Source organism: Cryptomeria japonica, chromosome 7 (assembly GCF_030272615.1).
Source record: "Cryptomeria japonica chromosome 7, Sugi_1.0, whole genome shotgun sequence".
Lineage (NCBI taxonomy): Eukaryota > Viridiplantae > Streptophyta > Pinopsida > Cupressales > Cupressaceae > Cryptomeria > Cryptomeria japonica.
Window position 1 is genome coordinate 62511232 of NC_081411.1, and position 27855 is coordinate 62539086.

General features: G+C 37.1%; 1 protein-coding gene across 1 annotated transcript in view; it reads left to right on the forward strand.

The window, feature by feature from the left end:
* Positions 1-7214: 7214 nt before the first annotated feature.
* The window catches only part of LOC131027197 (putative pentatricopeptide repeat-containing protein At3g23330), a 108029-nt gene continuing 87388 nt past the window's right edge, over positions 7215-27855 (forward strand). Inside the window, exons 1-3 of the mRNA XM_059208216.1 lie at positions 7215-7335; positions 7381-7599; positions 21212-21393. Of these exons, the coding sequence (XP_059064199.1) occupies positions 7215-7335; positions 7381-7599; positions 21212-21393 (522 nt within the window). The remainder of the gene's footprint in view (positions 7336-7380; positions 7600-21211; positions 21394-27855) is intronic.

Below are 27855 nucleotides of genomic sequence, written 5' to 3' on the forward strand. Positions count from 1 at the left end.
GTGCCTGAATCATATCTTCTATTAAGTTTCTCCTCCACCTTAAGGGCAAGTTGAAAGGTTTGGTGGACTATTTTTGGGCTCATCAAATTTATTTCTTCTTGGATGTTCCACCATAGTCCATTGAGATACCTAGTAACCTTGAGACCTTTTTCTTCAACCACTTGAGATCTAAGGCTAAGTTTTTGGAATTCCTCCATATAGTTGCTAACATCAAGGTCTTTTTGTCTTAGGTTTTGTCTCTTCCTATGGATTTGTACTTCATAGTCCTCAGGGAGATAGGCTTCTTTAATTTTAACCAACATTCCCTTCTAAGAGGAGATTGGTTCCTTCCCTATTTTCTTCCTCTCATCTTGCACAAACTTCCACCATGTGAGAGCAACTCCTCTCATCCTAGATTTGGTCACCTTGACCTTTTGTGCCTTAGTTATACCTTCACATTCAAAATGGTTCTCCATGCCTTCTATCCATTCTAGGACCACTTCCACTTCCATCTTGCCAGTGAACAATGGTACTCCTTCTAGTGACTTCCCACTCAGGGCCTTCAATTCTTTGATGAAGGGTTCTTTCTCCAAAATAGGATTAGGTGTGGGTACCTTATCAACCTTAGCCACCTCCTTGCCCTTCCATTCTACTCCTTCCACTTTTACATATACTTCTTTTGCCTTGGTCTCAATATCACCAAGTTTGCTCTCTAGTCTTTCCAATTTTTCCTTTAAGAGTCTGTTCTCTTCCTCGTGATCTTCCACTTTCCTTGATAGTTCTACATTGGTCACCATTTTGTCTCCAACTAACTCTCTTGATACCAAGGACATCAACTTTACTAGCCCAAATCTTGTAGGCTCTAATACCAATTTGATAGGGTTCACCTAGCCTGCTCAACACTTCACTAAGTTGATGTTGCTCAATTCTACCAACTCACCAGGCCTATTTTCTTTCTAGACCTTCAATTCCTTGTCAATCTCTTCTAGGGCTTGGATCTTACTCACTCCAAGGCATTTTCTCCAAGTGTCCTTACTAGGAACCGTACCCACTCACTATGTTTCCCATATGCTCAATGATGGCTTCTTGGCTTAAAATCATCAAATTTCCCTCCAATGGTCTTGAGATGTTGCAGAGCTATAGAGGGATCTACTCAAATTTATTTAGATGGTTTTATGGTCCATTTGCAGTTTTCAATCCAAAGGTTTCCTACCAATTTCAAAATTTGGTCTAGAAAAGGGCTACAAGGAAAGAGCCCCAATTAGGTCTCCTAGAACTAATTTTTGATGGTTTGTGCTAAAACAATTCAAAGGAACCCCAAACAAAAGTGGATTTTCTTCAATGAATCACTCAACCCCAAAGGATTTCAGTGGTTTTAAGCTTCCAACCCTTCTTTGCATACCCAAACACCAAAATGAGAATTTCAAGGGCTTCTAGGCACTTGACTGACAACAACAAGTAAAACTTGTTTTTGGACCTTCAAATGAAACTTATGAGGCTTCCTCCTACACAAAAAGACCTGCATATACCTATTAAAACTTCCCAAAAGCTTGGGACTTACATTGTCATTCACCCCTACAAGCTGTGCTATCATTTCATGTTGCCTTCTCTAGCCGAGTTGCACCTAGACACGCCTAGGGAAAGATGCTAAAAATACCAAATGAAACTTTCAGACCTCCTCCTTCCATATGTACAATTTACAATGGGTTTCCTACCATTTTCCAATAGGCTGTGATGAACGCATGGTGGGATTTTATGGGGCACCCATTTTAGCAAAAACTGCTAATTACAAGCCAAAACTGGCTAATTGTGAATTAATACACCAAAATAGTAGTAAATGCTAAGTAAAAATATTGACTTTGAAAGGCCTATCCTGTAACACACTACTAAACCTCAATCCATCATTGGATTCATGGATTCAATCCATTAAACCTTCAAACAATGCAAAATTTGACAAAAATAATGAAAAGTGGAATCCAAAATCTTGTATTTTGATTATTGCTTCGAAAATCCAAGTACAACAACCTTGGTAAATGTGAAAGAGAGGGTTTATATAGCCTTCCCACATGTGGATTCCTTCCATGGTGTTGGGAAATCCCTAGCTTCAACGCTAACCAAATTCAGGACAAAAGTTGTCATGACAACTTTTTGCAACTTTGTGATTTTTGCACTTTTGATCTCTCCAACCTAAGAGACCTATTCCTAGTCATCACATATGACATTTAAAACATTCCTAAGACCTATTTGACCCTCTCTAAGGATTTTTCCAACATTTGACACTTTTGACCAACCAAAAAGGCCAAAAATCTACTCAAACACACTATTTACACAAAAATGCAAACCTAGTTAAAATGAACTCAACCTAGGCTTACATTGACAAATTACTCACTCTTGGACCCTCCTGGAGTCCTTATTTACTACTGACTTGGCTAGGGTTAGTACAAGCCAAAATTTGAAAAAGCAAGTAAACTAGAACCTAGGTGCTCCTGCACCAAGGATGCATTCTTGTGAAGACGTTTGTGAGTAGATGTTTTGATTGGTTTGGTTGATTAGGTAGGTGATCATCGGTTGAGTAGTGCAAAAATGTTGTGTTTGTATCTACTTGTGATGTGTATGTACATGGACTAGTATACATTATAATGTTTTTTATTAGGTTCTGAGTTTTTTTACTACGTTTTTGGATTTTGTTGTGGAATGTTATGAATGTTATTTTGGAGTTTTTCACATGTTTTATGAATGTTTTTGGTGTTTTGCAAGAAATTTTTGAATGAACAACTTAATGAATCATAAGGAATGTAGAATCCACTTCCATTAGTAAGTTAATGAACAAATTTCCCCTAGTTAGGTGGTGGTTTATGCAAGCATGAAGCAAGACATATGAAGGAATAACCCTGAATTGTGGATCAAGAACAAGCCATGATATATATGATGTTTGGATGGATGCAAACGGATGCAATGATTTTGATCGCAACAAGTTTGAAAGACCATGGAAACACAACCTTTACAAGCAGCGCATGTTTGCTAGGTTTTCACCATCATACTTACCCAAAGTGCCACTGGAGTGGGTGCTCACCGTTTGGATGAATGATTTTGTTTCTATTTTCTTGATTTTTTTGCATTTTATTCAGAACTTTTTCTGAATGTTTTTGATATTTTTTGATATTTGAAGGAGCCTGTTGCTCTACATAGTTTATGTATGAAACCATTTGAGGTGCATGCTATTGATCGGATCTGCTAGTGGTTCACCTCTGGAGTTGCCAACTGATATGCCTCGGACCCAAATACAATAGTGATAACATATGGACCCAACCAATTGGATTCAAAATTTCCTTGACGTTCCTAGTTTGGTTGGTTGCGAGGATTTTCCCTTAGAACAAGATGACCTACCTCGAATGTGCAAGGCTTGACTCGATGATTGTAGCTTCAGCTCATGCGCCACTGATATGCTTTGAGGTGGTCGTATGCAGCTTGTTACTTTGCATTAAGTAGTTACAAGTCTTGAAGATGTGATACTCTATATGCTCCATCATCTATGGTATTATGCAAGGAAACCCGTAGAGATGGTATCCCAACCTTAATAGGCAAGATAGCTTTTGAACCATATACCAGTGAATATGGAGTTGCGCCTGTAGGGGTTCCAATTCTAGTTCGATATGCCCAAAGTGCTAGATTCAACTGTATGTGCCAATCATGACCAGTATCATTGACTATCTTCTCAAGGATCATTAATATGTTCTTGTTGAATGCTTCGACTTGACCATTGCCTTGTGGGTAATATGGGGTGGAGAAGCGGTGTTAGATGTGAAATTTCTCATAGAGTTCATGGACATCTTAGTTTTTGAATGGGAGTCCATTATCTGTAATGATGGACATAGGTACACCATACTGGCACATGATGTAATTAAGGATGAATGAGGTGATCTGCTTGCCAATAACTTGGGTAAGTGGAACATCTTTGATCTACTTTGTGAAATATTCAGTAGTGGTGATGATAAACTTATGATGGTTGGATAAAGATGGATGGATTTTACCCACATGGTCAAGGCCCCATTGACAAAAAGGCCATGGTGTTGTGATTGGTTACAATTCCTGTGCTAGTGCATGTATCAAGTCCCCGTGAACTTGACATTTCTTACATTTTCTGATGAAGTAATAGGAGTCTTTTTCCATGTATGGCTAGTAGTATACTGCTCGCATGATCTTCTTGGCTAGCAAAGGACCGCTTGAGTGAGTCCCACAAATTCCTTCATGTACCTCTTCCAAGGCCTTTGTTATCCCATCCTGCTCTAAACATCAAAGGAGAGTACCATCGAGACTACGTCGGTATAGGGTTTCATCGATGATGGTATATCGGATAGTTTGGTGAATAAAGGTCTTACGTTGGTTATTCGATTGGTTAGGAGGAAGTGTGTGATCACCTAGGTAGGTAAAGAACTCACCATACCATGGGGAATCAAAACTGGTAAGGCGGCATATCATCTCAGATTTGGGGATAACATAAGCAAGAATCCTAATCTATTCGACCAAGAACTCGTAGCATGTGGAATTCTATGGAAAATCTAAGAGATGCAATTATGGCCATAACATCAGCAGCTCGATTCTGATCTCTAGGTATCTGCTCAAAAGTGATAGCGGTAAAGGATGCCTTGAAACTGTCCACCATTTTCTTATATGGCATAAGCTTATCATCCTTGGTTTGATATTTATTTGTGACCTATTGGATGACTAGTTGAGAGTCTCCATATACCTGTAGCTCTTTTAACTTCCATTGTACGACGAGTCTGATTCCTATGATCAAGGCCTCATATTCATCTATGTTGTTTGTGTATGGAAAAGTCAACCTATAAGACTTCAAGATGCTATCACCTTAAGGTGTGATAAACAAAATGCCTGCCCCCGAGCCATGTCTAGTATATGATCCATCAAAATATAACTTCTAGGGTTGTATAGTGGTGATCATGAAGATCTCTTCATCCAGGAAGTTAGAAATAATAGGATGGCCACCCTTGAGCGGTGCATCGACTAATTGATCTACAATAACTTGGCCCTTAATAGCCTTACGATCCACATACTCAATGTCAAATTCACTCAGAATCATCACCCATTTGGCCAAGCAGCCTATCAATGTGGATTTGCTGAGTAGATACTTCAGTGGATCAATCTTTGCAATGAGTTGCACCTTATGTGTCAACAGGTAGTGCCTTAATTTGGTAGCTGCCAGGATTACTGCTAGGCAAGCTCGCTCAATAGGTGTGTAATTGAGTTCATATCCAACCATTGTGTGAGAGATGTAATATACTACACACTCCTTCCCTTGTGCATTATGTTGTGCTAATAATACTTGCAATGTTGTGTTTGTAGCTAAGATGTATAGTAAGAGAGGCCTATCTAGATCTGGTGGGATCAAGAATGGTGTGTTCATCAAGTAGTCTTTGAGCATCTAAAATTCTTGTTGGCATCTTGTATCCCATTGAAAGTGGATATTCTTGTGTAATAGATATGTAAAAGGATTCCACTTATCTTCCAGTTGTGCAATGAATCTGCTAATGGATTGTAGCCGCCCTTGTAATGTCCTTAATTGACTGATGTTCCTAGGAGGTGGCATCTCCATAATTGCTTTGACTTTTTTTGGATCAACCTCAATACCTTTGCTTGAGACAATGTATCCTAGAAGCTTCCCGGAGGTCACTCCAAAAACACATTTCTTTGGGTTGAGTCAAACATGATACTGTTCTAGTCTATCAAAGATTTTATCTAATATAGAAAGATGACCTTCTCTTGTTAATGATTTTTCTAGTAAGTCATCAACATAGTCCTCCATGATGGTGTGCATCATATCATAAAATATTGTAGTCATATCCCTTTGATAGGTCACTCCTGCATTCTTGAGACTAAAAGGCATCACATTCCAACAATATGTTCCCCATGGGCATGTGAAGGCTATTTTATGCTGATCTTTGGGAGCAATCTTGATCTAGTTGTACCGTGAAAAGCCATCCATAAGAGAAAGCATGGCATGTCCTGCTGTCAGGTCCACAATCATATCGATGTTTGGTAGGGGGAAGTCATCTTTAGGACATGCCTTGTTGAGATATCTGAAATCCGTATAGATAAGGATGCCCCCTTTTGGTTTACCAACAGGTACTATGTTGGAGATCTAGTCTGCATAATCAATGGGTCTGATAAAAATAACATCCAGCAGTTTTTTTAGTTCTTCTTTGACTAGTACATCAATCTGTGGATGCATCTTGTGAAGCTTCTGTTTAACAAGATTAGCTCCTTTTGCTATAGTGAGATGATGCATGACTAAATCTGGATCTAGGCTAGGCATGTTTGCATAAGACCATTCGAAGTTGATCTAACGCCTTTGGAAGAACTCTACAAATTTGGGTTGTTCCTTTGGAGTTAAAAGAGATGCCATGTATATTTGGTGAGGAATCTCAGGGGTCCCCACATTGAATTCCTTTGTCTCTTCAATGAGTATCATTGATCATTCTTGATTTGTACTAGAGGGGAGGATGTCAAACCTTTCATCTTCTGGCACCTCAAAGAGGTTTTCACCATCAGATACGCTCTTTATTTTTACTTTTTTGGGATCAACAAGTGCCACTATGTGGTTTTCACTAGAAGATCTATATTTTATTGTTATGTTTTTGCAGCTGAAAGGTTTGGCATCTTCCCTAAAGTATGTTGCGCTATTAAGTTCTATTGTGAATCCAGCTTTGTGATCCATGCTTGGTATGTTATCCTTTCGATCCAAAAAGTCAATGATCATCTCATGATTTTTAAATTGGTCAAGGCATGGAGGGTTAGGTTGGTTCCATTCGATGAGTTTAGGATGAATAAGAGGCATTGCCTCATCGATTAGGTTAAGGTCATGGGATACGTCAGTGAGGGTTAGAATATTATGGTGAAGACCGTTGATGGTACTCTCCCTGTCAGAATGAGGCGTAGGATGCGATGTAGTGTCTATGGAAGGTATTTCTAGTTTAGGCACCCAAGAGGTCTTAATCTATCCTTCTCCATATATAGGAATTTTCATGTGAGGCGAAGGTGGTGATTCATCTTCCTCATCTAAAGTATTGAGATGTATTGAATCAAAGTCCCACTCATTTGAGTTAGTCTTTGAATCACTCTCGAGTGTCCGATTTCTATACCAAACCGAGATATCCTTTGAGTTGAACACTGCTGGTGCTATTGGATGATGTACATCAAATGATGTACTCGCTAGTACTATGGGGAGGATTATTGGTACTAGTGAATCTGATACTGGGAGTATAGGTGTTATTGAATCTGCTGTGTCTGATGGGCTCTTTATTGTTGTTAATGTTGCCAATGGTTTTGCCAGATCTGTAGGTGCCTCGTGAGATACTAATGTGACCACTGGTGTTTGGGATGCAGTTGTTGCTCATGTTGATGGGGTTTCTAGCTTGATTGGTGGAATAACTGGTGTCACTGGTAAGATGATCGGTGTTGCTGGTAATATGATTGGTGATGTGGGTTTTGCAAGTATTTTTAGGGGTGCAAGTGGTGTTGTGGGAACTGCTGATATAGTGGATGGAATTCTCAGTCGTGGTGGTGCAATGGGTGTTATCCTTGATGTTGTAGATATAATCAAAGGTAGCTTCTTAATAGACTGATATGATGGGGTGTTAGGCTTTCCTTTGAATCTAGGTTTAGGAAGAACTTCCTTCTGAAAACCAAGTCTGGTTTTGTCCTTGGGTTTTAATTTTGGTTGCAAGGGTTCATGTCGTCTTTGCTTACAAGGTCCCAAAGCACTCTCACCATCATATCCCATTATTTGCATAATAAAAAGGCCTTTACCATATTTATCTATGGGCAATGTAACCTATGGGATTTCTATAGTATCAGGATCCTTGTAGAGCCATGTTATGATGTCCTCATCCCGAGTCTCTTCTTCTTGACTTTTTCCAACGATAAAAGGTGTCATAGTGCATGTTGGCTTGACCAGTGGTTTTTGAAGTAACTTTTGTGGTTTGCCATAAGTTCTAAGAGAAGTGGACAATTGCCCAATACAAAAGAGTTGGCTTAGATTATATTCTCCCGGTCCTTCCTCTGCCATTTTCATTTTTAGCTTCTCTTGCTTTGGTATAAGGGTGTTTGAGTTGGACAGAGAGGCTGGACTAACATATGATGTGGATGGGATAACTTCTCTGTTATTAGGAACAATAATATCTAGTTGATGGTTAATATTGTTATAATATGCAAATGGATTTGCATCACCAGGAATGGTAATCTCTATTCCATTGTGCAAGAATTTAATGCATTGATGATAGGTAGAGGGAACTGCTTGCATGACATGTATCCATGGTCTCCCTAACAAGAGATTGTATGGTAGAGGAAGGTCTAGAACCTGGCAATCAATATGCTTGACCACAGGCCCTACCCTGACAGGTAATATCACAGCTCCTCTGGAAGAACGTTCTATGTCATCATATGCCTTAATGGTCATTCTTTTACTGGCATCCATAGATTCCACTGCATATCCCAATGTTGTGACCAACTGTAATGTACATATATTGAGACTGGCTCCATTGTCAATCAAGACTTGCTTGATCCTATGTTGGTTCACAAACCCTTCAATATGGAGTGAGGCATTATGAGGTTGTTGGAATGTTGTGTTGTCACTTTTAGAGAAAGTGAGACATGGTGATGATCTTAAACTACCAATCATGACTTGAAATTGATCGGTATCTAGATTAGCAGGGACTGATGCTTCTTGGAGAGCTTGGTCCAAGATGTTCTTGTGAGATGGAGATAGGCAAAGAATCTCTAATAGGGATATGAGCGTGGGTGTTTTATCTAGCTACTCTACTAAATTGTACTACTTAGGGATAGGTGTTGACCTTTGTGGAGTAGCTTTAATGGTTAGCTTTCTACAATGCATAACAACATTGCACTTAGGATGTGTATTTTTGATAGTGATGGTTGCAATTTGTTCATCAGCATCATAAAGATGATTTACAGTATAATTATATGCAGCTCGCGTATAATCAGTGGTATTTGTGTTTCATCCCGAAGTGGAAGTGGATTCTGAAACATAAGATGATTATTGTTGGAGATTTTTGGATTGTGTCCTTCAATTTTGATTTCACCTCAATCAATAAGATCTTGAACAAGATCTTTCAAGTTGTGGCAATTACTTGTCTTATGCCCTTTCCCTTGATGGTATTCACAATGTTCATTGTCTCTCCACCATGGAGGTTTGACTTAAGGTTCATAGTTTGGTGTTTTAGGTAAGGTTACCAAGTTTGAAGAAACTGATTGAGGTAATACTATTTCGAGGGGTTCCCCTAAGGGTGTGTACATACATTTTAGTTTAAAGTTTTGTTGTCGTTTTCTTGGTTCCTCTTGTGGTGCATTGTGATTTTGAAACTGTGGAGGAGAAAGAGTTGTTTTTAGGAGGGGGATTTCACCCCACAAATCAGACCACTGGTTTTGCACTCTTTATAGTCCTTGCATCAACAAATCCATCATTGACAATGTTTTTGTTTTTGTTCCAGAAGTTTGGTTTATCGCTGTTAGATCACGGGCGAGGGCCATTTTTGGGTTCATTGTATATCTTAATAAGCCCCTTTTTGATAAGAGCTCATTTACATTTTAATTCTTATATGATCATGTCTTCAAAGGATTTTGTGCCCTTCGTATCTAGGTGGAATTCCATTTCCTCATTTAAGTTAGAAATAAATATTTCCACTAGTTGTCGTTCTAGTAGATGAAGAGAGCATCGGCAAGACAACTGCCTCCATCTTTGTAGGAAAGCTGAAAAGAGTTCCCCAGGCTTTTTCTTAGTGTTACACAGATCTGCCGTGCTTACATCACTTTCGATATTGCATGAATAATGTACAATGAAATTTTGAACCAATTCTTCAGATATCCTAATGCGGCCTGGTAATCAGGAAAACCATTGTGTAGTTGTCCTTGCCAAACTCTGAGGAAAGAGTCGCATTAGATATGTATCTTCATATGCTACTTCTAGGCAAGCAGAGTGAAATTCCTAGACATGATCTCTAGGGTCTCCTTTTCCTCGATGCTTTTCAAACTTAGGTGTTTCAAAACCTTGCGGAAAAGGTGGCATATATAGATTCCTATCAAAGGGATAGGGACAAATATCATTAAGTGAAAATCGGGTAGTTTTCACACCACTATTGAGTTGTTGAGCGAGAGTTTCAACTTGTTGTCTCAATATGTCCATTTTGTTAGGAGGAGGAGGTGGGGGATTTCCTTGATTAAGGTCATATCTAATGGGATCTCAACCTCTTCCACCCTTGTTATGGCTATGGTTGTTAGATGCTTGTCGTAATTGTGCAGTATCAAAATCAGAGGGTAGTTTAGCTCCCTCTTGAGCAAGTCTGAAAAAATGAGCATCTGCATTGTTTTTGAGGATTTTATCGAAAAGTCAATTAAAGAGAGGGTTGTATTGTGCTTTTTTGATTGCCTCAAGAGTGGGAGTACTAGAATTTTCCTCATTTGTACCACCTCGAATGGCCTCTTGAAATTCATTGAGATTTTCATCCTCCTCTTCTTCGATTTCTAGTTGTCTGGTTTTTGACCTGGTGTTATCCATTTGATTGGAAAGTTGTTTTTGAAGTTTGATTAGAATGATTATGAGTTGGTGATGAAATCAAAGATAAATGTTTTTGTGTAGTGTGAAGAAGATGAATCTCTAACACTAAAGAAGTGATTTTACCAAAACCCTTTTATGAATTGCTTTTTATGTTGTCAACAATGTTGATATGATAAGGTGTAGCAAGGTTTGAGATGTGTTACAAATCAAGCTACCTATAAATGAGAGGATTCACTCATATACTAGTTTTAACCTACCTAGAGGTGTTTCTTAGGATTATTGATCCTAGATGTAGAAAAACACTCTAAAAAGTGATGTGTTGTTTTCATTAAGCAATATCTAAAAAGAATTTAGGACAAGACCTTTTATGTTTTGAGAGATGAAATGGGTTGATGTATTAAATGTGAGAGTAGATAGAATGTGAACTTCAATAAAAACTTTGTGCTACAAATGGGATGAATTCTTCCTCTTCTAACTCGGGGGTTGGTGGTTCTTCCTGAGCTGTGTTATATGTGATGCAGTTTTGAGGAAAGAAACCAGGGTTCATCTTACCCCCTTTGTTTTTGTGATAACTTAAAGCTCTGTATTGAGTAAAATCTCTATTTTTCGAAGGCTCTTTGTCAATCTCGTTGGTTTTACCTTGAAGATACAAGTGCATATGATGCAAGAAGGCTATGTGAGAGAAAAATCTATCTATTGAGGTAGAAAAATTTCCTTCTTTTGGTGAGAGTCTTTGAACTCAATGGTCTCTCTCTTAATGTGGTCTTTTGATGAAGACTCCTTTTGCTCAAAATGTGAGTGATGGTCATACAAATTGATACTTTTTTTTGACTTTGTTTGGATAGTTTATGTTTTCTTTGATTTTGAATCAATTTCTCATGTGTAATTGTGTTTGGATGAATACTTTGGTTTTTTGAGCTTTTTGGAATTTATTTGACAAGAAAACAGAGCAAGAACATGAACACAATAATGTTGCCTCCAAAGACACAAATAAGTGTGGGTCTAAATCAACCCAATCTTTGAATTTCTTGACCCCTTTTCAAATGTTTTTCTATGTTTTTCCAAAAGCCTAAAGTTGGCTCAGTTTATCACTGGTCTGACACAAAAAGAAGACACTTCCAACACACTTTATCCCTAAGGTCAAATGGCTAGTTGCGATAATTTCATCCCACATCTTGATATTTATTCAACTTTGGTACTACATACCTTATGAATCTCGCCGTAGGAGGTAAGGATGTGATATACTAAGTCTTGCATGAGCACAATAGATAGATGATCCCTATGATGGGGGAGTCACAACTTTTATCAAGCTACAAGTAGCTTTTCAAAAACCCCTATTTCTACTCAATGAAATATGTATGGTGAGTATCTTGGGAGAAAAACCATCTATGCTCTTGCACTAAACTTCTCACAAATATTCTCAATCAATAGAATGGGTAGGCTTCAATATAAAAAGGTGTCTAGTAATGTTTGATGTTTTTCAGATGTAAGTTCATTCTGCAGTGACTCACTTAAGAGCCTTGTAACTTGTGGTGGAGCCCATATGTCCTTTTGACAAGTTACACTGTAGGAACAACTATACCCAATGCTACAACTTTTTCTCTCATTTGATTTCTATAGTGGCTCGAAGGATTTACCATGCAAGCTCATTCCCAAGAGTGATGTGTCCTTTGGTAAGCCTCTCTTAAAAGATAAAATTTTGAGCATTAATAACACTTTTCTCTTGTACCTAGGACCACGAAAGCCAAGGGAGAGGATAGTGTGTCTTAGAAGTAGGACCGCCCGACAAAAATAAATAAATTTGCACAAGCATGCCAATCACTGAAAACACTGGTTCTTTTTAACTAATTTATTGCAATGTGATCTATTTGCTATTTGGAGATGTTTCTCCAATAGATATGGTGTTCTTTTTAACCAAGATATCAAAATGTTTAATACTTGACAAACTTTTGTGAAGTTAACCTGGTCACCAAAAATAAAGTCGTGTAGCCTTTGTAGCAAAAAAGGTAAATGTGAGGTTCTTTTTATGCACCCAATGAAAAGTTGAGTTTGTTTTAGTTGCACCAAATAGAAAATGTGAAGTTATGTTTATCCCTTTGTGAAAAACAAGAAAGATGAAGTTCTTTGTTATGCACCAAATGAAAAATTTGAGTTAGTTTTAGTTGCACCAAATAGAAAAAGTGAAGTTTTTTTAATCCATTTGTGAAAAACAAGAAAGATGAAGTTCCTTGTTATGCACCAAATGAAAAAGTTGAGTTGGTTTTAGTTGCACCAAACAGAAAATGTGAAGTTCTTTTTATCCCTTTGTGAAAAACAAGAAAGATGAAGTTTAAACCAAATAAATTAAAATGTTTTAAACTATCTCCCTCCAAAACCTATACAAAAAAATTAGAAAACCTGCAACTAAAACATTCAAAAAAAGTTAGTACACATGGTGGGCTCACAAGCCTAAAAAAAATGTCCTTGAAGTTACAAAAGTGTTTGATTCACATTGAGTTCACCAAATGATATCATGGAAATGGGGACAAGGCAACAACAATGTTCAATGTTAATAAGTTAGTTTCAACCATAAAACTAAAACAAAGAACTAAAAACCATTCCAAACATATCAAAAGAGATTTCAAAAAGCATGAACGAAGTTTAACAAAACAAAAGAAAGGAGAAGAGCCTCCCTAAGATGCTTCCATGATGCCTTTTGATGGTTCTCCCTTGTTTCTCCCCTCTCCAAGTCCAAAATGAGTGTAGCTCTCAGCTTTTAGCACTAGCCATGGATGCCATATGGAGATTCAAGATGGTTGGATATGATAAATAAATGCTATGCAAGTGTAGATAGTGATGCTATGAAAAAGCTCTATGCTAATACTAGTATAGTAACAATACTCTAATGCTTCCTTCTTTGTTTCAGGTTAAGGGTTCTATTTATAGAAGAAATGGGGAAATGAAGGGTTAAGATTGAGCAATCTTGACAAGGGTTAGGATTGAAATATATTCAATCCATGTGAGACTTTCAACCCAATCCCATGTTGACAAGTGTCACCATGAGGAGGCTTAAGAGGAGAGATAAGGAGCATTAAATTCTTGAGGGGACATCATGGTTACCCTAAGGGGTTACATTAGGGTTAGGTTAATGAATATTCCCTTTATCCAAGGGATAAATGAATCTGCAAGGGTTAAATGGTTACCTTAGTCAAAGAAATAAATGCTTTGAAGAGACCCATGAATCAAAAGGATGGTTAAGTTAGAGGAAAGTCTCTAACCAAAGGTAAAAGGTGAGTTAACCATAAATGGTTATGTAAGAGCCTTTAATGGTTATTGAAGACTTTAGAGGTTAACCATTTGAAGACATAAAGGCTTTAATGGTTATTGAAGACTTTGGAGGTTTTTGAGAAGTGACTTCCTTTTATTTAGGAATGTGGCATTGATTAGGATAGGATTAGGCTAATTAGGAGTTAGAAGAATCTAGAAGGGATTTAGACATGCAAGTGGATTTTGTAGGAGAATGCAAATGGGAGGAATTTTGGGATTTTCAATTAAATTAAAATCATTTATTTCAATTAAGTGGTATAATTTGCATTTGGATAGATATTAAAATAAATATTAATTTATTTAAATGTGAATGTGAATTTTCGATTTTATTTAAATAAATCTTAATTTATTTACATGAGAAAAAGGAAGATAAAGCATTAAATGCTTGAAGACTTTGAGGGAAACCATTAAAGGCTTAAGAAGACTCTAGAAAGAAGCCATTAAGTTTGAAGACTTTAAGGGAAACCATTAAAGGCTTAAGAAGACTCTAGAAGGAAGCCATTAAGTTTGAAGGCTTTAAGGGAAGCCATTAAAGGTTTCAAGTGGGTGAGGATAAATAGGATTTTAAATAAATAATTTATTTATTTAAATAGTTGCACAACTTGCATTTGTAGGAAAATGCAAGTGGGTGGAGGATAAAGGTGATATAAATAAATGATTATTTTTAAATGTTAGAGATGGGATTTTGGGGGATTGAAATAAATATTAATTTATTTAAATGTGAGAGAAGATTTAATTAAATAAATATGATCTATTTATTTAATTAATGCTCTAAAATTGGTTAGGTGAATTAAATCAAATAAATTGAATAATTTATTTAATTAATAGGAGAAGAGGGGTACGATGAATTAATTAAATATTAATTTAATTAATTATTGATTAATGGTTAAATAATCAAATAAATACTAAATATTCATTTAATTAAGTGGACAGATTTATGTGACTATAGATCCAATCAGCCTTGGCCAATAAACAAGAATGGTCAAAGACCAAATTCCTCTGCACTTCAGGCTCCAGTAGACCTAGGAGGGTAGACCTTAATCTCCAAAGCACAAAGAGACTTAATTATAGTGAATTTAAATTATTTAATGTAGCTATTTATAGGGCTAGCAAACAATTTTTTACAACTATCCTTTATTGATAATCTTTTAACTTGTTTTACTCTGAAAACTTGAGTAATTTTGAATATGAATAAAAGCAGTAACAAAATATTGTTGGAACTTAGAACAATTATGAAGGAACAAGGAGAGTAAAAACTAGTAATGTTTTTCTTGGATGATGACTTTGTATATACTTAATCCATCCACGAGAAACAAATAATAGACCAGTGCCTTCTCTGATAATTTACATATCATTTAATGGATGAATATTTATGATCTTTGGAGACAGTGTAAAGAAACCAGACTATCGTTGCAATGACTCAATGTATGCTATAAAAACAACAAAAACAATCCTATTATCTTAATAAAATAGGTTGAAAAAACATTGCAACAAATCTTATCCAGATTTATCCAAAAGATTCTAAATCATCAACATCACATAACATGAAATGATTTGAAGATGAAAAAAATGAATCTTGTATATTGATTTCTTGTAACAATGGGTGTACAAAAACTATAGACTCGTAGATACTTCGTGATACATTTGCTTGCACAAAATGAATTTTTCATTTCTACAGACCTGCCTTACATAACATTATTGGTTCCAATAGATAATCTAAACCGTAATAATAATCCCTCATTTTTTTAGGCACACAAAGACTCTTTATACATATATGACTCAATAGACATGAATGAAAGGACAAACCCTTTCATTAACTTACAAACAAAGATTAACCAAATTCCTAACTATCCCTCATAACTGATATAACTAAAACACACAACAATAACATATAATTGTCGTGCTCTATGAAGTGTACCTGTAACTGCAACCACAATGCACTCAATAAATCATTACAAACATGGTTAGTAAATTGAAACAATGAAAGACAAAACCATAGCTAATTGACTTATTGCCTCCTAGTAAATGCGAGTATGAAATTTTGCTCTCAGATCTTATTATGCAAATTCTAGTGACTTGACTACACTTGTATGGAGGATTTGAATGATGAAGATGCATGATCTAACAAGAATAGCATTATTAAGCTATATGATTTCATGATTGATCTACCAAATGAACTAAGATTAAGATGCAATTAAGCTAAAATTGAGCATGATAACATTGCTGAAAATGATAAGCTATAAGCTAGATGCCTATAGTAACAATGCATAAGATGAAAATGAGATGGGATGCATCAAATAATATGAAATTGAGATCCTTTGTGCTCCAAAATGGGGTCTATTTATAGCATTTCCCAAGACTAGGGATGATGTGGCAGGAATCAACGATCAAGATTGATCTGAAGATATCAATGGTTAAATTGGAGGATGATGGCAAAGGGGTTGGATTAAAGGGAACATCTATCATCTTATGGTGACAAGCGTCAAGAGGCTTCTAGAAGGGTTGGATGAAAGGGAACACTTAGTGACAAGTGTCACAAAGGTTCTAGAAGATGTTGGATGAAAGGGGACATGGTGGGTAGGTAAAATGGGTTAGGTTTAGGAATGGTTAGGTTTAGGAGTGGTAGAAGTTAGGAGAATTTGAATTTAAAAATTTAAATAATGGGAAAAGGCTAATTAATCTCAACAACTCATAATTGATTTGTTTTAATTAATTAGAGGATTTAGAAGAAATGAATTTTGGATGTAGGGAATTAATTAATTAAAATGGATTATTGAAATGAACCTATTAAATAAATCCTTAGATTTATTAATAAGTAGATGAAAAGGGAAATTTAATCAAATTGCTTAGTGAATTCAATTAAATTGGGGAGGAGAGATTAATTAAATAATTTCTTATTTAATTAATTATCTTCAAACCATTTTTAGGTGTATATAAGAATAATTCCTTCCATCCAACCACTAACCACATTTCTAGATATGCCAAAGATATTTTTTCTCTTTATATGTAGTTGCATTAAAGATAATATCTCTCACTGCTATCTCTAATGTAACAAAACTTTCAACCTATTTGTTGGTGTTATGGATGTGTTGCAATATTTTTGTCATTGATGTCAACACTTTTCAACACTTGTCAGCACTGGAGATCTTTGGTTATGTTCACCGGCATGTTCATTGACTTATGAACATTCACTGATATTTGGTTCACTAGTAGGTTATATTATTCACCGACACAGAGGATGACTTGTTATCATCTAGAGCTCACTTGGTTATGTCGAAGACATTCTTTGGACAATTGGTTTTGGTGATTTGGTTATTGGTCTAATCGATTTTGCATATTTGTTGTTTCCGGCAAAATGGTCTAGATTATGGACCAGCATGTGTTATCTATTCCAGATCAGCACGACACGTTATGGAGATGACTTATTGATTGGTTATTATTGTAAATGCATTTAGATGACATGATGCATCACATATTGATTCATTTGTAATTGATTTAATTGTAATATCTTTATTGAGACGACCTACACATTTGGTCTTAGGTTTTGGTATATATGTAAGATCTCATTAGCGAGATTAATATCATGGTTGAGAAAAAGGGGTTGTAATAAGGTATGTGTGAATATAAGCAGATCTATACATGCAGACATCATTTGAAGATTAAATAATGGTTTTGAAGAAGAAAATTAGAGCTTAACTGGTACTGAATCCAGCATATGAAGATGCTACCTTGAGCAGTTCATTATCATTGGATTTAACCATCTAATTGTAGTCGATGTGACTCCCATTTTGTGATTGAGTGGTGAGCTCTAGGCAATTGGCCTTTCTGCATGTGCAGACCCCTTTTGTACACACATACTATCTGCAGTAGTATCATTTGATTGTGGGTAAGGTTTCGCACTATGGTTTTTCCCCTTACAGGGTTTCCACGTACAAATATTTGTGTTATGTGTTGTGCATGTTATTTATCTTTTTGTTTCATGAATTAAACTTTACCGGTATTATAATCAACTGATAAACTATCATTGAAGGATGAATCAACACCTGTTAATATGACAAGATATAAATCTATGATTGGAGGTTTACTGTATTTGACACAAAGAAGACCTGATATTATGAATGCAGTATGTATTGTTTCAAAATTTCAAAGTAATCCTAAAGAAAAACATGAATCAATAGTGAAAAGGATTTTCCGATATCTACAAGGCACAATAAATCTTGGTTTATGGTATCCTAAAGATGAAAATTTTGATTTATGTGCATACACAAATGCTAATTGAGTAGGAGATGTAGATGATAGAAAGAGAACCACCGGTGGAGCATTCTTTCTTGGTAGCAGATTGATTTCATGGTTAAGCAAGAAATAGAGTTGTACATCACTATCAACAATAGAATCAGAATATGTTGCAGCAACAACTAATTGTACTCAGGTATTATGGATTAAGCAAATGTTGAAGGACATAAGGGTAAAATGCAAAGAACCTATAATCATTTATTGTGATAATATGGCAGCAATTGACTTTTTTGTGACTCATTAAAATTGAATAATTTGAGAGGCCCATTTCAAAATTTTGATATTGCATTTTCAGAAAGGCACCTAATCTCATTCAGGTGGCCTAGTTAGAGAGAGGGCAAAATGGAATCAATTGATTTTCAAAGGGTAAGGCTCGAGAAATGTGTTGTACAACTTTCATTTGCTTTATATAGTGTGTTGCAACTTTTAGTTTTCAGTTTGGATTAGTTTATCAGGTACCCATTCCAAGGGGTGAGCTAAAAGTGCATTTTATGCACATATGCAGATTTTACCAAGTAGCCTACTTTGAGTGTTTATATCTTTTGTCTTGTTGATCATCATGAATAATTTCAAAGTGGATTGAATTCTATGCATAAATGTGATCCTCCATGTAAAATTTCAAGTCTCTAGCAATCCATTTGCTCAGTTTGCCAAGCTCAATCCGTTTGCAGTTTGTGTTTTTGACAAGTCCCTATTTCAACAGCAAGTTGGAGCCCTGTTTTTGCATAAGTGTAAAAGTTGCCTCAGCAAATTTCATGTCAGAATGTTTATTTCGGGCTATTGTTGGTATTAATGTCAAGCTATGTTTCAAATATCAAGCTCCTGCCAATCCATTTGATCAGTTTTCAAAAGGGTTTATTGAGCCATCTATTTCAGTGATTTGTACTTTCATTGCCATATCAGTTAAAGTGGCTATTTTCATGAGCACACCATTTGCACCCAGTTATCTTCCTGGTCAAATTGAGTATTCTAAGGTTTTATATGTATTTCAAGGTACCTATGCCTCAGATTTGAGGGTCTACGAAGATCGTTTGATATTTTTAAGAAAGGCATCATGTGTTGCCTGCAGATTGACTTCATCAGGTCCGCAGTGCCGACAAAGCCAGTTGGTCATTTTTGACCATTAACATCTCTTCACTCGGGATTCATCTTAAGAAACCATTTGGTAGAGTTCATTCTTGTATATAAAAGTACACGCTTGTCAGATGGCAAGGTCCAAAAAGCTGGTTTGACCAGTTTGATAATTACATCTTCATGATTAAATGCGAAAATGTGGCACAAGTGCCTAAAAGTTGCAAAACTCAGTTTGATGATTCGAAAACGGCACTGATCAATTCCGGAGGTATGTTTAAGGTTCCTGAAGCATTTCTAAGGTCAATTGAATGAAAATGAATTTTTTTTTAGTCGGACCCACTTTGGGGCCCGACCTAGCTCGTGCCTGTGCATTATTTTTTATGGTGAAAATGTTCTTAGTACATGACTTCATGATGCATAAAGATATGGGATTTCATATAAATGTTAATATAAATTCTTATTGAGTGTTCTAGGCCTGGTATGGAAGAGGAAGAGATTGACATGGTCAACAAGACAATTGGCAAATGAACCTTAGGCTTGAAAACAACTTACCGTATTGTCATTAAGAATGTAAAAGATGGAGGTGGAAAATAAATATGTAGTCTTGGATAGTATAAAACTAAGCTCAAACTCAGAAGTGACTCTATGGTGAGATATAAAAGCTCACATACAAAGAAATCAGATTTGCAGCTAGATAACGTCATTTTGTATATTGTCTCTTGCTTAAAGGATCCGAATGGATCAACAAAATCTGTAATTGCAATGTACATTGAGGAGACCCATACTACACCTCCAAACATGAGAAGGTTGTTGTCGTCAAAGTTAGAATTATTAACAGCAAGTGGTAAATTGGTTAAGATTAGATATAACTACATGCTCAATGACAAATGTAAACTGTTGGGTGTCCCCCCCAAATCCAACACAACAAAGCATGAAGAAGATTGTTAGAACCTTCAGCAAGTAAAATTCCAAGCAAGTGCCAAATCTTCACGTGGAAGTCACATTGAAAAGCTTGTAGAAAGGTTTCAACAAGTGCATTGGTAGCATAAGGTTCACGTGGATACCAATGAAGGTAGTGTGGCATGGCTTTATGTCAATGAAATTCTCAAATTTATGCAATGTGGCATGTACAAAGCCCAGCCTCCACTCCTATGTGTGAAATCTGGTGGTGCAAAGCATGTTGCAAAGGCAATAAAACTCAAGCCAATGCTTTGGCAGCTCCTCCTTGCGGAATGTCAAGTGGCATGTAAAACATAGAAACCTCAAGCCAATGCAATTAACAGAGTTTCAAGCCCTGTATGGAGTTTGGAGGGCAGCATTTAACAAACAACAAATGCAACAATACTGACTTCCTTGCCTATGGTGTGGTGGCTGTTAAAACACTGAGACAAGAAACTCCAAAGCAAATGCAATTGACATTAAAAACCAGATTCCTCCCCTCTACATGGTTTGGTTTTTAAACTTCAGCCATTGAAATAATAGAAAATGTAGGCTATGTGGTTGATTAGAGCAAGGAAACTCTCAAATGAATGCACATTGGCAGGCATAAAGCTCTGCGTGGGGTTTTCTGAAGTCTCCCTGGCAGCAGTCTCCCTATGTGGTAGAGGACAAGGCAATAACTCCAATGGCAAATGACTTTGGTAGCAAGCTCCTTCCTGCCATGTGATGGCAGGAGTTGAAGGGCTGCAACTTTCAAACAAGGTGGAGATCTCCCTCCCTGCTGTGCGTGGTGGGTATGGGTAAAGTTTTAAAAGGTTTTCCAAGCAATGCATTTGGCAGGTGTGTTGCCAATGCCATGACCTTTTCTAGAATCCTCTTCAGCGCAGTTGAGAAGGGAGTTTCAAATTTTCAATCAAATGTATTGGCCTCCATTAAAACTCAAGGGAAAAAGCTTAGAACATGCAGTGCTAGGAAAAAGGCAATATCCCACATTGGCTGGGGAATGTAACTTTTTGATATTTATAACCAAAGCTCCACACTACCATAATGTGAAAGCCTCAAAATCTTTTGATGGATGGTGCCAGTTGGGTGCCCAAGTGGACACCACGCATGTGGGTGCGCTTCTTGAGGCAACTAAGGAGGCTGACAAGTGGCGACCAACTGGACCCCACGTAGGCACAGATCCTAAGGCAGCAAAGTTTTGCAGAGAAAAGGTGAGTTAAAGATCAAGCAAGTTGCTAGAGATCTACAGTGCACATGGATTTGCGAAGGGAAGATGCTCGAAGAATACCCCTCATGAAATAGCGAAAAGCATGTGCGAAAAATGAAGGCTAAAGATCGAGCATGTTTGGCGAGATCCAATGGCATGCATGATTTCGGAACCTGAAGGTGCACGACTGTTAGCCATTGAAAAATGGCGAAAGACAGGTGGCAGGTCCAGGTGGAGGTCCAACTTGCTAGTCCCGCTGAGGTGTCGTTGAGGTAGCAATGAGGTGGCCAACAAGCAAGCAGACGGGTGGTGTACATGTGGCAGTGACGAGGCAGTGAGGTGGCAAATTGATGAGGTGTCATTCAAGGTGGTGCCTAGTGGACACTATCAGCCAATCAGAGGTTGCCATGTGGCAGGACGTCAGGGCAAAAATGGATTGAAAAATCAAATTTAAATGTATAGTGCAAACTATATAGAAAATCCAAAAATTTAAATGATGTGCACATATGAAGGATTTAATTCGCCCAGAGCTCCATTTTTGCCCAAAATACCAAGAATTATATATCACCAAAAAGCTCTCGGGATAAGGAATCAAATAATGTAGTTAGTTTTAACAAAGTTGGGATATTTTGAGAGAAGTTTCCATGAGAAAGAGAGAGGAAAATGAAATTCAGTTAGAAGAAAAGACACTTGGCTTGTTTTGATGAGACCTAATTTTTTTCCCTCATCTTCTTATTCCAATTTCTTCTCCATTGTAAGGGTTCCAGAATTTTTGGAGGAAGTGTTCTAGATTTCATGGCTTCCAATTCTAAATTTCTTGACCCAAATTTGTGCAATTCTATAGATCTTTGTAGGGTATAGAGGTTACAGTGTAGTGTTGTAGATGTGTTTTTTTTTAGTTGTAGGTCTTGTGTCAAGCATGAGTAAATTTCCCATAACATTATCTCTGTGCATGTATTTCATTGTTATGAATTGAATCCTCAAGGAGGCTATAGTTTGTCATCTCAAGGAGATTGTATGACTGCTTGTAGGCATTCTTCAATGAAGAGTTTAAATTCTATAATCAGTCATAGACAATGGAATGTGTCCCAGATCTGATAATTTTGTGAATAAATTTAAGTAATGCATTAGTATAAGGTATTAATGCAGGGATATATTGTAAGTAAAACAAACTTGCAATTATGGATGCACATTTGTAGTTCTGTGTGTGACTCTATTGCCCAATGAACAAGGCACTGGTCTTGTAGATTTGGTGATAGTTTCAGATTTACAAATTAAAGACAAATATATTTCCCTTTATGTTTAGGGCTTCATGTTCTATCCTTTCAAAGCTCTGTTTCACCCATTATTTGTACAAGATCCAGCCAATCTGTATGGGTTATCTAATTTGTTGAGCTTGTGGAATGCTTTATCTGCTTATTGATGCTGTCATGGTGAATAAATGAGTTAATTTCATGCATCAAAAGGGTATCCCCCCTAGGTCTAGGGGAACCTAAAGTGCAGGAGGATCAATTAGGGTCTTATGTTATGTTGTCCAAGTCCTGATGTGTTTTATAGAATGAAATTGGCTATTTCATAGAATCAATTGCAGGTAAACTTGAGTTAATCATTTTTTATGAACAACAAAAATGGCGACTCTGCTGGGGAATATGCTACAACTTGTGTTGATTGGATTGAAATTGAGAGCACTCTTTGTCTATCAACAATTAAAGCCAGTTAGTTCAGCCATGTCCATTTCAGGAAAGAGTCATAAAAGTGTTATAAATCTGGAACCATTTTTAGATCTGCAGTTATTTGCTTGGTAGTGTTGTGTGCCAAGTGTTGAAAATTTGTTATCCTTTTATCTTTGTGCGAGTCCAGATTTGTTCATGTTCTACAAATGATTTTATAAATTCTCATAACAGTGAGTGGTGACTCTGCACCAGTGTGCATTATTGTAAAAATTTAAAAGATTTGGCGAACTTGCATCAAAGATTTAGTAGCTGCTTGGGGTTTTATGATTGTAGATCCCAAAGAATTTATTGAAGATATTTCCTTTGTGAAGGAGGTGGCGACTCTGTATGAAGATCAATGTATAATGTTAGAAGATCTCAAAAAAATCTTACCAAATATTAGAGCAGCAGCAACAACAAATTGACTCCAGGTATTCCTCATTGTTGAGGTAGTTATTTGTCCCTTATTGGGTGAAAAATTCACCATAAAAAGGAAAAGAAATTCATACTTCACATATTTACTATTTTGAAAAATTTCAGTTAAAGCATGGGTGAATTATTTTTAGTAATAAAGATTGTAGCTAGTAATGGATTGTTGTAGAAATTTCTCTATTAAAGGTTATGTGCCATTATGTTTTGATGGCATACCTGGTTACTGAAATCAGATTCCAAGTGACATTAGGAAGCATTTACCATTGTTTAATGGGGACCAGTTACAATCAGCAGGAATGCATGTGCAAAACTTTGTTGATTTGATGAATGACTATGAAATCTGTCATGAGGATGTTTGCATGAAGTTGTTTGTGTAGAGCTTGAAAGGGGATGCCAGGATTTGGTTCTCATTTTTGCAAGAAGCTTCTATTCCCTCATGGGAAGAATTAGTTGCCTCTTTTCTTGAGAAATTCGCTGAGAGAATAAATTTTAATGATGCACTACAGAAGTTGATGGAGATCAGAATTGAGGAAGGTGAGTTAGTGTCGGCCTTTAATGTCAGATTCTCCAAAGCATTGGCTGAGATCCTGTTGTCCTCAAAATCTGATTCCCTTCAATGTCCTTAGAGTAACATGAGTTATACTGGGTGAAGAAGAGACATTAAAAGACAAGGAAATCTCAGAGACAACATATGACAAGGTTTGATTGAACCTTCTACACTTCAGGCTTTCTTGGAGCCCAGGCGAGTATACCTTTGTGAAGTAATTTCACCATTTAAACAATAAATCCACAGCAAACCGGTCCAGAAAACCAGTGAATTTATTCACCTTGAAATTAACTGAAAACAAAGAATGAAACAATACTTAACTTCAGCATATTTGATCAACAAAGCATGCAATAAATAGCTTCGATTAATACCAGTGCTTTATCCAAGGTTACAGAGTCACCTAAACTCAAATAAAACTCTTGAAACAAAATATCTTTATGTTTCCCATCAGCTTGGTTTCCACTAATCCTTGCAAATGCCTAACACCTACAAGAATTCAATCACTTCAAACTAAACTATGGTCCTCAAAATTCAAAGTTCCTCCAAAAGAATTTACTGGTAAGAGTGATCATGCATATTTAATTTCCCTCCTAAAGAGAAAAGCTAAAAAACACCCATACTGAGATTGCCTTGCAATTTCAATCAAACAAAAAAATCCTGGATTGTTCAGAATGAAAACAGTAAATAAACTTGTGGACAAAATTAAAGACGACATAGAGTTTTACTCAAAACTGATGGCCTGTATATTGATATTCATTTGAAGAGATTTTACAAAAATTCTGATTCTCCATTAAACTTTGGAAAAGCTCAGATAATATTTCTGCAGAGTTTTCTTACAAAATTTTGTGATCCCTTTCCCCCTAGTCCTGGTATCCATTTATAACAACATGGATGCACAAAGCTTCGGACTTCTCGAGGAGGGTTTGTTACAAGTATTTCCAAAATTGATGTAGTTACAATTTTTATGCAAAGCAGTTATGCGCTCTTTTCAGCCTCTGTAGTCTGTTCAACAGGTTGTTCGATTGCAACCTCTTCTGGCTTTTCAGGGGCGCTCTCCAACTGCTCTGGATCATGGGTGGAATACTTAACTCCCCACTCATTATATGTCTCCTCTGTTGGCCATGAAAAACTAATCACATCATTTTTAACTTTAGTCAACCTTTTCCAAGAATTCCTCAGTTTGTTGACTTCTGAGTTAAGAAAACTATAATGTGATTTAATTCTTTCTATTTCCTGTATGGTTATAACAAAGAAAGAGGTATCATCAAGATCAATGATTCCCTTGACCCTTGCTGACAACTTGGCTTTTATCTCATTGAGCCATATTTGCTTATCTTTCAGCTGATCCGGATTGGCAAAAATTCCTGGGAGCAACTCAAAAACCTGATCAGTGTATTCCTTTTTGCATAGATTGACCTTCCTATCCACATTGTCTACATCTGCAGCCAATTGCATTAAAACTTTAGCAACATCAGAGGTAGATTTTATAATGGGATTGGCCCTTGCTTCATCACAGGAAACACACATGAACTCCAAATCTTGCTCCCTAGGCCTCCATCTGTCAAAAATGGGTGTCAAAATGGCCTTATCTCTCCTTAATTCATTCCATATCTCCATGACCTTTCCTACACTATTGTGAAGCAGTGAGGCATTTATAGTGTCTGCAAAACTAGAGATTGTGGCTTTTATTTTCTCCTCATACTTCCTTGCATAAAAGGCCTGAGCTTGCTTTAGGTTCTCCAATTCTTGGGGAGTTATCTCAATCATTTGGGAGCTGGAAGGCGCAGGAGATGGTGGGAGCTCAATAATGGGGCTAGTAGGTGGAGGTCTTGCAGGAGAAGAGGCGATCATCAATGTTGAAGACTCACCTTGTTGGTGTTGTCCCATCAGCTGGCTCTGCAATTTGGCGATGATGCTATCTGTGCCTCTTATCTCCTCCTTGGCACTATCATAGGCCTTTAAAACTATTTCCAATTTAATCTGGAGGGCCTCCTTTTCTTTGGCTTCCTTTTCAGCCACTGTAACACTAAATTTGGCGGTCTCTAACACAATGCTAGCAGCCTCTACTACCCCTGTACTCTCTATTCTTTTAACCATCAATCCACCAAGGTGACTTGTCCCTGAGGTGTCTTTACCTTTCTTGTCCTCATTTCTTTTGAGGAACCACATGACTAGTGCAACATTGTCCTTACTGAATGTAACCCCTTCCATGGGTTTAGTCTCTTTTCTTACTGCATCTAGCACAAGAGCATCAACAATATTCCATTCTGGTAAAATGAGCACTCCAGCTTGTGTTACTAGATCCCTTCCCTGTTCAGGAGTGATGGTTTTGAATTCTTCCATCATCTCCTATTTTATTTCTTCCTCCACTGAGGCTGGATCTTTGTTGGGCTGCTCTGCCTTTCTTGTTTCACATCTAGCATTATATTTATCTATATGCTGCTTCCAGACAAATTGTATGAATTCTTTAGATGTGATAAAGTTATCATCAGCTAAAAAGGCACTACTGGCCTTCTTTATCTCAGGATCCCACTCCTAGCCTTTAAGTTCAATTGAAGTGATGTCCATTTGTGCTTCAGTGGGCTCTTCTGGCATCCCTTCTTCCACTTCATCATAAGTGTATGCAATCTCTCCCAAGCTGCCCAATTGCGAGAGGTATTCAGTTGCTGCTTATTCATCTCCTATGTGGATAGGGGATTGGGATGGGGAATACAAGGGTGTATCTGATTGCACTTCCTTCCCCACCCTTTGCCTCTTTGGGGTGTCCTGGATGTCAATGACATCTTGTACCTTCCTCTTTTCTTTGGATGAAGAGGGCTCCCCTGTTGTAGGCACCAGCACACTATAACCTCATTTCTTACGCAGGGTGTAATCACCAGGAGGGATTGCTTTAGTGGAAGCTGACTTGCCTAAAATCATTCTTGCCTTTTCAGGGTTATTCTTAATTACAGCTTCCCTCTTCTCCTTTAACGTTTACATCACATCTTCAAAGCAAACAATCAAAAAATTTATTTTTTCTTCCAATGGGAAGAAGCTAGACAATGGGTCATAGCTAGCATCAAACTGATGCACAAAATCCAAGGCTTTCTTGTAAGCCACCCATTTTTCTTTCCTCAACTCTTGCTCATCTAAATCAAATTCATTCCTGATGAGGTCTTCAGGAAAGTGGAATTGATGAGGCCTACCTCTGCATGCTACCTTCTTCCTGAACACACCATTGTAGAAGTCCTCTGGATCAACACATCTGGACACTGCAGTGGATAAATGGTAAGGTTTGAGGAAATCCTCAAAACAATTCCAGCCTCCCTTTGTAATTACAAATTGGTGGGCTATTGTAGCTGCAGGGAAAATAGTCCCTTTACCACTGCCTATTAGCTCTACCTCTTGTAGGCCACCAATTTGTCTAAGGATCTCAGCCATTCCCACTTTGAGAGGGACCTGGTATGGTAACAAAAATGGGGTGCCTCTGAAACCAAAAACTCTGAAAACTGTGGAGACTGGATATAAGTACATATCACCCTAGTTATGAACAATTTTGATGTTCTCTATGAATTCTTTTGGCCTTAGGAATTCCAGAAGAACCTTGGGGACTCTTGGGTTATCAGAGCAAAGGAGAGTCCTTATTTTGGATGCAAAATATTTATCGAACTTTAGGAAACTAGCATCCTCTCTGTCCCATGACAACACAATGCTCCATAGTTGTACTGACATCTTCTCTCCTTCCTTCTCTTTTACCAGGTCCATTCCACTGGTGAAATAATCACCACCTTTGAAG